The 10654-nt window shown below is 60.2% G+C and overlaps 1 protein-coding gene across 1 annotated transcript; it reads right to left on the reverse strand.

Moving 5' to 3' along the window:
• Positions 1 to 1263: 1263 nt before the first annotated feature.
• On the reverse strand, positions 1264 to 8336 carry GJB1 (gap junction protein beta 1). The gene is made up of 2 exons (XM_051968345.1): positions 8229 to 8336; positions 1264 to 2653 (listed from the first exon to the last, which is right to left on the reverse strand). The coding sequence occupies exon 2, from the start codon at positions 2635 to 2637 to the stop codon at positions 1786 to 1788; it is 852 nt and encodes a 283-aa protein (XP_051824305.1). The 5' UTR covers positions 2638 to 2653; positions 8229 to 8336; the 3' UTR covers positions 1264 to 1785.
• Positions 8337 to 10654: the final 2318 nt, after the last annotated feature.

Raw genomic sequence — 10654 nt, forward strand, 5'->3', positions numbered from 1 at the left:
AACCCCCCCCCCCCAGGGAGTCTTCCTTTGAGGAAGCACATTAAGCACCAAGCACTTTCTAATTATGATTTCATGACAACCCCAGGAGGAGGATGCTATCATTATCCCCATTTTACAGATGATGAGCTTGAGGCAAACAGAAGTAAAGTGACTTGCTCAGTATCACCCTGCCAGGAAGCTTCTGTGGTCAAATTTGAATTGGAGTCTTCTCGACTCCAAGACCAGAACTCTCTCCACTCACTTTGGATCCTAACTGCCTGTGGGGAGTCCCCTCCCTTTCCCCCTCATGTTCAGAATGGCAAGGAATCCAAAGTAAGGTTGGAAATCTCTCTCCCAAACTTTACCAGGAAGGCCACGAAGGAGCCCCCCCACCTTGGAGGGTATGCTCCCGCTTTCAAAGTTTGGTTTGGGGCCTGTGTGTTTGGGGGCCAAGCCCCCCTCTCCCTGGGCCTGAATTTCTTCGTCTGGAAAGTGAGGGGGGTGGGGAGATTAGACTAGGGGTCTCTGAGGTCCCTTCCAACTCTAGAGCCAAGCTGATCCCGGACCAGGGAGAGCCAAGGCCCCTTCTTGCTGCCTGAGGCTTGGAGGAGAGAAGGGCAGTTAGCCTAGGGGTGGCTGGGATCTTCGGGGGCCCCGAGAAAGGTGCTTCCTGCCCCGTGAAGAGACTGAGGGAAGAGAGACAGCCGGCTCCAGCCGGCTCCAGCCAGATGCAGTCCCACAGCCCAAGCCAGCCAGCTAGAGGCAGCCACAGAGAGATACAGACAGCCACAGGGGAGCAAGAGGTCCATGGGCCCTAGGAGCTGTGCCTTGGAGAGGAGGCGCAGCTAGATCTCCGCAGGGACTGGCTCAGTCTGAACACATGGTTCAGGGGCGACAGGCGGGGCGGGGGGACCTGAGGTAAGGGAAGCCCGGGAAAACTGGCTGGCCAGGGGACTGGCCGAGGTGACGGGCCAGGGGCCAGCCTTCCCAGCAGCCCCTCTCTGGTTTGGCAGAGGTCTCCAGAGCGGAGCGTTCGAGTGGAAACCTAATTCCATCCTCCAATTGCTCCCGAGGCAGGCAGGAGGCTCTTGGGGCTCTGCAGGAGCGGGACGGGTCCCCCCTCTTTCTAGCTTCTACGGGTTGAAGAACTGTTTTGTCAGCCTCTCCGCTCCTTTCCTCATCAACCGAGGCAAAGGAAAAGCTGGCTCGGCAGGGGGAAGTCAGCCGGGGGAAGCCTGAGGTCGGAGGGGAAAGGACTCGGCGAACACACGAGTCACAGCCACGTTTACTGTAAAATCCTGTTTAATGTGTAACATTGCGGGCCCGGGCTCCTCGAGTCAAAGACAGGACTGAGCAACACTCCCCCCACCCCCGCCGGTCAGATGGAATCCAAGCCTTGTTCTTCCCGGCCGTCCGAGCCCTTCCCAGGTGCCAGCAATGACCCCCACCCTACTGACAGGCCCCAAATGGTGTCAGGGTTAAGGTTAGTGTCATCAGTGGAAGTGCTGGCAAAGCCCCCCTCCACCCCTAACCCCCAGAAGTACCCGGGGGGCCCGGGAAGAGGAGCAGGAATTAGAAAGGGGAGGAGAAACAGGAAGAACTAGAACCCCCTTTGTTCCCTTAAGCTCGGGGAACAGGAGGTGACATGCTCCCTGCCACCCCCTCCCCACCTCCACCTCCCTTCTCCTTCCCTACCCCCCTAGTCAGAGGGCGAGAGCTGCGTGCTTGGGCTGCGGCCTGGCAGACCGGGGGCACCGAGAGCGAGCGAAGGCTAGAGCTGGCGGTGGGTGCGGCCCGGCCGTGGGCTCAGCAGGCGGAGCAGCGGTCGCTCTTCTCGGCCAGGCCGGCCCCGGTGCCCGGGCTCCTCCGCAGGATGTCTTTGAGGGAGCCGTCCTGGTCGCTGAGCAGCTTGTTGATCTCGTTCTGTTTGCACTCGTGGGACAGGCGGTGGCCGAAGCCGGAGCCCTTGCGCGAGGGGGGGTTGGAGCGGCGCTGGGCGCGCCGGGCGCAGGCCCGGATGATGAGGTATACCACCTCGGCCACGTTGAGCACGATGCAGATCCCTGAGGCGGCCAGCATGAAGACGGTGAAGACGGTCTTCTCCGTGGGCCGGGACACGAAACAGTCCACCACGTTGGGACAGGGGTAGCTGTCGCACTTGACCAGGCGCACCATAGCGTAGCCCGGGTAGAGCAGGTAGAAGACGTACATGAAGACGGCCTCGAAGAGCAGGCGGAAGAGCACGCTGATGACGTAGGTCCACCACAGCGTGCCCGAGATGTGCACCTTGTGACGCTTGACCTCCTCCAGGTGCAAGGGGTCCCCGTGACCCTCGAGCCGCAGTAGCTTCTTCTCCATGTGCTGCTGGTGGGCCACGTGCATGGCCACCAGCAGGGCCGGCGTGGACACCAAGATGAGCTGCAGGGACCACAGGCGCACGTGGGAGATGGGGAAGAACTGGTCGTAGCACACGCTGTTACAGCCCGGCTGCAGGGTGTTGCAGATGAAGGAGGACTTCTCGTCGCCCCACACGCTCTCGGCGGCCACCACCAGCACCATGATGCGGAAGATGAAGATGACCGAGAGCCAGACGCGCCCGATGGCTGTGGAGTGCCGGTTCACCCCGCTGAGTAAGGCGTACAGACCCGTCCAGTTCATCTTGTCTCACTGGCACCTGGAAAGACAGCGGCCACGGTGGGGTCGTGAGGTCCGGGAGCCTGCCGCGGCCCTGCCCGAGTCACTTCCCCTCTTTGGCCTGCCTCGGTTTCCCCCTCTGCCAAGAGAGGGGGAGGTCGGGTCAGACGACCCCGAGCTTCCCCTGCCGGCCGGAAATCCTTCCCCTCTGCCCTCTGCGCGGAGCCGGAGGCTGTTGGGAAAAATGAGGTCCCCTAGCCCTCTGCATCATCCGTCTCCTTTGCCTCATCTCCCCGGTCCCCGCTTCCTCTCGCCCTCTCCCCCTCCCGCTCTGGCCCCGGTGGCCCCGGACGCCCTTCCTCCCGGCTTCCCCAAGTCTCTCCGTTCCCCATCCATCCCACATATTACCTTGGGGAGCGCCTATCCCGGAGGCCACCCGGACAGGTCCCCTATGGTTTCATACCCGTGCTGGGGGAGTGATTCCCCGGGTCCGCGCCTGCGTCCCAATTCCCCGCTGCCCGGTGCTCGGGAGTCATATGCTGCCTTATACCCAGCGCGGACACAATGAGAGCTTTGTGGGGCTCTGAACAACGCCCTTTAGAATTCAGATCAAACGCCCTGACTTCCGCCCACCCTGGACACAGAGCACTTGTGTCCCAGCGCCGGACACCCAGCCTGCACCCACCTGTTCTGTGCCCGCCCGGTCCATCCCCGCACCCGCCATGAAGCCAGAAGAATGGGAGGGGTGGGGGGAAGGGAGGGGAGACCAGAGACAGAGGCCGGGAAGGGGGATGGATCGGGAGGACGAGAGCCCCCTGGCCCTACAGCCAGCGTCCCCTTGGCTCCCTCTCTCGCTCACTCGGAGCCCGGCTTCCCGACTCACGTACGCTTGCCCTGCGACGGCTTTAGGCGACGCTGAGGTTCCCCTAGATAGGGCCAGCTTGGGGCTTCTCCCTCCCTGGAAGGCCAGTGGGATCCCCAGAGCTCCCTTGCTTTTCCTGCTTCCCTAAGGGAAGCCAGAAGAAGACCCCCCCATGGCCCCTTCCTGAGTCTCCAGGATCACACATGTGTGCAAAGAACTCAGAAGGGCTCTTATTTTAAACAGATGGAGAAACTGAGGCTAGAAGCCTTTGGGGCCTTGCCAAGATCAGCACGGTAGGCTGTGGCACAGCCCAGAGTGAATCCGCTCTCCCGCTCTGAAGCAGACACCCCCCCCCCCGGGGCAGGCAGAGGGCGAGGGGGGGGAAGGCAGGATGGTGGTCCTTTCTGCCGCCCCCTCCCAAGGCTCTGGAGATACATGGTCCTTCGGGTGGCTTGAGAACACCCGGCCCATTCTCCCAGCGGCTTGTTGACCTGAAGTCTCTTGCCCTGGATATGAGGACGGCCCATTCTGTCCCTGCCCATCTGTTGCAACCTCGGGCTAGCGTGTGGAGGATACAGCCTCTCCCTCTCCCCTGACGCGAGCTCTGTCCATTCCTTCCATTTGCTGTTAGTATGTCAGCTGCCGGGGGGTCTGGGTAAGCCAGAAATCAGGGCGGGGGCCGCTAGAGAATCAACACAGTCAGCCTCCCCTCCCCGCATCAGGCCTTCAGAAAGGGCCTCTGCCCGCTTCTGGTCTCCACAATCAGAAGGCCTCAAAGAGAAGTCCTGGGACCCCAAGAGGATGCCAGCAAGAAGAGAAGCGACCTCAGAGGCCGGCGCAAGGCCCGTCTCGGGTGCATCGGGATACATCCCAGGCGAGCGTGGGAGTTGGGGGCGGGAGGGGGGTGACCGCGTTGACATCGTGGACCCCTTGGAAGGCACCGTGGCACATTCGGTAAACGGCGGCCTTGGCTTCGGGAAGATCCGCCGTGGACACACACCGGTTGTGTGACCCCTGAGCGGTGCTCCCACTGCTCTCCCCTCCCAGATGGAACTCCAGGTCCGTACCTCCACCTTTAAATCATCCTCACCATCGCCATCCTCCTCCTCCTCAACATCACCATACTCACCATCCTCACTATCCTCACCATCACCATCACCATCCTCACCACCCTCATCCTCATCCTCACCATCATCATCCCCATCTTCATCCTCACCATCACCATCACCATCCTCACCATCCTCATCCTCATCCTTACCGTCATCATCCCCATCTTCATCCTCACCATCACCATCACCATCCTCATCCTCATCCTCACCATCATCATCTCCATCTTCATCCTCACCATCCCTATCCTCATCCTCACCATCCCCATCCTCATCCTCACCATCACCATCTTCATCCTCACCATCCTCATCCTCACCATCACCATCCCCACCATCACCATCCTCATCTTCATCCTTACTATCACCATCAGCAGCAGCGGGCCAGTTCATGTAGTATGAATGAGGTCCGACCCCAGATTTTTGGGTCTGGGGTGTGTTTCCTGCCTCACTAGCAGAGACTGGCCCAGCCTTTTTGACACCACGGTCTGGCTTCTCCTTCCTGCCATGTGAGAGAAGGGGGGGGGGTTGGGAGAGAGAACAGGGCACCCTTCTGGATCCCCAGTATCATCTGCTCTGGCTACATTTGGAGCCAGGGCCCCAATCAGAAAGCGTGAAGAGAAACCGAGGCCCCGAGGGGAGCAGCGGAGCCAGGAATCCCCAGCCATGTCTGGTGTTCTAGGTGTCTGGGCGCCATGGCGGCCCTTCAGAGAGTCCTTAAAGCTTGGCCAAACACTTTGCTAATGTTTTCTTATTTGGAGCCGGGGATCTAATCGTCCCCATTTTGCAGATAAGGAGAATGAGGTAGACAATGGAAGTGCTTAGCTAGAGTCTGATAAGTACCTGAGGTAGGATAGGGCCCTGTCTTCAGGACTGAGACCCAGTGCTCTATTCACTGAGCCGCCTAGCTGGGGGCTATCACCCGGCTCCCTTCTGAATCTGAGATGCAGTTTGTGGGCCCGCTGCCCCTCTGTAAAATGAGGACGGGGATCTGGCTAAGCGCCGGGGTCCTGCCGGCCCCAACGGTCTCTGACTCTCCGATCGTAGCCGGCGAGAGCCAGAGCAGAGATTCGGGGCGCCGGGCTCTTCCCGGGGGCCCACGCTGCCTGGCCAAGACAGTCAGACTGAGCCCTCCCCGGGGGCGCCAGAGGCAGTTGTGGAAGGAATCGGCCGGGTATCTCGAGCCCTGGGAGTACCCGGCGATGGGGCAGATCCAAGAAATCATCAGTGGGCGAAACTTTGGGAGCACATAACCGAGGAAGCTTCCTCGGTATCCCTCCTTGGGAGACCCATTTGGCGATCTCTCCCGATTTCAACTCCGACCCATTGTTCGCGGCCCCCCGCTCCATTCTCTCGGTGACAGTGTGTCCCTGGTTAGCGTGCCCCCTGATTTGACCTGCTTTTCTTTCATTTCCCTGTCTCAGAGGGAAGTCAAGTCCGCACTGGCCTTTGACTCAGGAGCCCCCTTCAGTGATCCTCTTGGAACTATCCACTGCCACCACCCCTTCCTCAGGCCCTGCCTTATTCCCCTCAGGCCTTGGGGTGCAGGGGGAGAGCACCTGCGGCTCCAGCCCCCGTCTGAGATTCCGGCGGCTCCGGCCAAGCCTCCTAGGGACTACAGTTGGGCCTAGGCGGCCCCTCGGGAGCAGCTGCCTCCCGCCATCCCAACCAGTCCCGCGACTTCCCTTTGGGAGGCTGGCAACTTCCACGCTCTCAGGGGGGAGGGACTCGGCTTTGAAATCCACACTGGCTGAGTGACATTTGTTCAGAGTCCGGCTCGCGGTCTGTTTTTGTGTGGCTTCCAGCAGGGGGAGAGGGGACAAGAAACAAGGGAGCACGTTGGCTCACTGGAGGAGTCTGACGAGCCCCCCCCCCCAATTCTGGCCCCAGCTGGCAGTCCAAGGTTTGCTATTCTATTCTATTTCAGATAGACCTGAATCACAACACGCCTCCCCGGAGCCAAAACCCGGCGGCCCCCAACACCCTCCCCGACGCCCCGAGAGTCAGAGAGCATCAGGAAGGGGGCCTCTGTTCGACAGCCATTCAGGGAGAGGAGGGGCCCGGCTAGCTGGCCAGCAGCGGCCCCGGGAGGTCTTCCTTCTCTCCAGGCCTTTCCCCCAGCCCCGGTTGCCCCGGATTGTTCCATCTGTGTGGCGTATGAAGGAAGAGTAACCCGGATGAGATGCTGGAGGGGGCTCCCCTCTAGCTTAGGGGTCACCGACCCCACTTCCCCCCCCTCTTTCCCTTCCACCTCACTACAGCCGGGGCTGCCTCCAGCAATAAGGAGACGACAGCCCCCGGAAGGGGAAGCAGCAGCGCCAGAACTGCCAGAGAGCCCAGGACTCCCTCCCCCCTGTGGCTCGGTTACCAGCTGGGAAGCTGCTGGTGGGGGAGAAACAAGGTGGGCCCAAGGAAGGCGGGGAAGCTGGGACCTCCAGGAGGTGGCTGCTGCAGGGGACCCGGCACAACAAGCTGCTCGCTTTTTCATTCAGCTAATTATTTTGCCACCTCCATTTTATGCCATCCTTCGGTGTCATCAGATCGAGGATGCCACACGGTTTAAAACGCCCCCGTCTTGTGAAATGGTGCTTTGGAAATTCTGAGCCCTTTAAATTTTGCTGCCCTGGAGCAAAGACCTCTCATCCTACCCCGGTTCTGGCCGTGTCCCCAAGGGTCTATGCAGGGCAAGCCGGGAGCCTTTTGTCCCTTTCCCTCCGGACACCCCCTTCCCCGCTCTGTAAGCCCGACACGGCAGAGGCCGAGGGGACCTCGCTTCGGCCCTCGGCACGGCCGCCCCATTGAGAGATGGCTCCGTTCTCGGGACCCGGCTGCTTAGACAGCCCCTCTCGCCGCCCCCCTGCTCCCCACTGAGACTTTCTGTGGAATCTCTGGAAGGGGATTTCTCTTTGCCCTCCCCAGCAGGATCCTGAGGCAGGCCCGGTTTCCCCAAGCCCCTCGGGAGGCCTTAGCCAAGCCTACTTGCCTTACTCCTGTTCTGACTCGAACCCAGCACCCAGAGCTTCTCTGTTCCCACTAGTTCAGGCCTTCCCCGGGCTTTGGGTCCGTTCAAGTGGACGAATTCTCACCGTGTGGAGGGCCTTATCCCGCAGAGCCAGAGGAAGGCCGGCCCCACCCCTCCCCCAGAATTTGTAGCGTGATAGGAGGAAACGGCACCCTGGCTCCCTTTGCTGCCTGGTCTCGTCTGCCCGGCTCCTGGCTCCCCGGATCCCAAAGCTCCCCGCTTTCCCTTGTGTGCCTGCCAGCTCCCGGACCAGCCTCGAGGCCCACGTGGGCCGTCCCCGCCCAGCCCGAGCCCCCTTGGCTCCCACATTCCCTGTCCCCCCATTCTGGGCTCCGGGAGGAGCCTCCCCTGCCCCCCACCCCCCATGCAGGCCGGCAGCCTTGTTTGCCTTGGAAGCCAGCAGGGCAGGTAAATAGCCCTTGGCAGCAGCCAGCTGTCATCCAGAGCCTGAGTCGAGGAGGAACCTGCTCGGGTGGGCAGAGAGAACCTGGCCCGAACCCAGGGAGCTTTCGGGAGGGGCGAGGAGGGGCGGATGGCTTTCGAGGGATGGGCGCCCCCGCGGCTGGAGTTGGGGCGTGAGATCGAGGGGCTGCAGAAAGGGGAGCCCAGAGCCTGGTCGGAGACTCACCTGACTGCTGTGTCAAGGAAGAGAGAGATCCAGGTGGCTTGACCCTGAGGCCCAGAGACCAGGCTGCTGCTCCCTCCCCTTCCTCCAGACCTAGCTCTCAAGCACGTCCCCCCTCCTCACCTCCCTGGCACAATGGCACAGTGGCTGCTGGGGCCCTTCCCCAGGGAATAGCTGCAGGGGTGTCTGCCACTCAATGCTCCGGCCGGCCCAGCCCAGCTCAGGGGAGGGACCACAGAGTCTGGGGCCAGGGGAAGATATGGCCCACAGCCCAGGAGGAACCGGACAAATATTAACCAGCCCCACCTCCTCCTGCGCAAGCAATCCTCCACGGGGACCCAGCTATTGATGAGTGACCCTGGCCCCTCCTGCCCGGGGTCTGCCCAAACTCTGAGTGCCCAACCGGGCCGGAGGCCGGGTCACCCTCGTGACCGACCTCGGCCCGGCCCGTGTGCCGGCTCTCGGCCCCACTTGGATTTCAGCTGGAGCGAATGGGACGGTGGTCCCCTAGGCCTGGAGCCTAGGGTCAGAGGCCTGGGTCCAGGGTCCAAGGGCCTTAGGAGATGGGGGTTGGACTGCAAAGCATGCTGTGAGCAGCACCCCCCCCCCTTGGAAATCATTAAGATAAATACAGATCGTCAACCATTAACTGTCTGCTTAACCCAGATCCAAGGTCTCGCCGTTGGGAGTGCGGGTCGAAGCCCCCAAGCCCCAAGTCGGGCCCATGGCCTCTAAAGACAGAACTGTCGGCCTAGTCCCCTGACTTTCACTTTCTGTCCCGAGTCAGGCTCCCTTTAGGGTGAGGGTCATGGACTGAGCCTCTGTCGGCCCTATTCGGGTCCAGAGCAGAGTTTGGAGATGTTCGCATGGTGGGCTGCCGAGGGCAAGGAGCCCACCCAATGCCTGACTTTGAGGGTCTGGGCCTCCTTCCCTCCCTCCTATCCCCACCCCCCACACCCAAGGAAGCGGGACCTGGCGGGGAGGGCACCGGCACAGGGCAGAGAAGCAAGCTTGGAAGTGACCTGGCTAGGACCCCACAGTGAGTGTGTGTGGGCCCAAGCCTAGCCTTCCAGCTACAGGGCCAGTGCGGTTTCCATTATGCACTTGACCAACCACGTACATACATGGTTGGGTGTGTGTGTGAGTGCATGTGTGTGTGAGTGTGTGTGAGAGTGTGAATGTGTGTGAGAGTATTGTGTGTGAGTGCGTGTGTGTGTGTGAGTATATGAGAGTGTGTGTGTGTGTAAGTACATGTGTGTGAGAGTGAGTGTAAGTGTGTGTGTGTGTAAGTGCATGTGTGTGTGTAAGTGCATGTGTGTGTGTGAGAGAGTGTGTGAGAGTAAGTGTGTTTGAAAGAGTGTGTGTGAGAGTGTGTGTGAGTATAAGTGTGTGTGAGAGTGTGTGTATGAATGTGTGTGAGTGTGTGAATGTGTGTGTGTGTGAGTGTAAGTATGTGTGAGAGAGTGTATGTATGAGTGTGTATGAGTGTGTGTGTATGAGTGTGTGTGTGAGTGCGTATGTGCAGGCCCAGGCTCTTGGAAGAACTTGAACAAGGAAAGACAAGAGATCACAGATCTGGAGACATGAGGCTGGCGCCAACGTGGAGCATGGAGTAGTGGACGGAGTCCAGAGGCTGGGGATCTGGGTCCAGGATAAAGCTGCGGGGGGCGGGGGGAAGGGGGAAGGGGAGACTCTTCTAAGCTGCCCCCAGCAGGCCTCCCACGAGCCACTGAACCTCTGAAACAACAGGAAACAACAGGCAGCTGGAAGTGCTGGGAGAGCGTCCTTCCAGCCCTGGGAGTCCCCCATTCTCTGGCTTATTCACTTCAAGAGAGCAGCCTGAAGGCCTTTACCAGCCGGTGCCCAGAGCAAGGCCCTTCCTCATTCTCAGCCTCAGCTTCCTTCTCAGTCAAATAAAGATACCTAGAGTTTCTCCCCCAAGGCCGTTGGGATGACGAGTCAAGATCAGAAAGTGAACCAAATGGGAATGGCCTGCCATTCAAGGCCCTCCACTTTCAGGCACTAACATGTCCTGCTAGAACCATTGCCCCCTGCTAGACTACCTAGGCCCCAGCAGAACTGCAGGGTCTTTCCCGGCCTCCCCTGAAATTCTCACCTTTCAAGGCCCAATTCAGAGGTCGCCTCTCCCATGAAACCCGGTCCTAGAGGGGAACGTCCCCTCTGTTCACCTTTTCTCTTCTTGTAGGTCATCTTGTCCATCCATCCCGATCTAACCTGGAAAAAGAGCTAGGAGGTGCTCGTCTCCACTCCCCCAAAAAGGCTTCGAAGACAATGGCCTTTTGGGTCTCTGTGCCCCCAGCATTGAGGCAGGGCCTTCCTTGGAAGATGCTTCCGGCTTTCTCCTTTACTCTCTCTCTCTCTCTCTCTCTCCTTCTTTTTCTTCTCTCTTTCCTTCTCTTTCTTTTCCT

The sequence above is a fragment of the Antechinus flavipes genome, chromosome X, assembly GCF_016432865.1.
Source record: "Antechinus flavipes isolate AdamAnt ecotype Samford, QLD, Australia chromosome X, AdamAnt_v2, whole genome shotgun sequence".
Lineage (NCBI taxonomy): Eukaryota > Metazoa > Chordata > Mammalia > Dasyuromorphia > Dasyuridae > Antechinus > Antechinus flavipes.

Coding starts and splice junctions, on each gene's coding strand:
- GJB1 (XM_051968345.1), bottom strand. CDS start 2,637: ATGAACTGGACGGGTCTGTACGCCTTACTCAGCGGGGTGAACCGGCAC.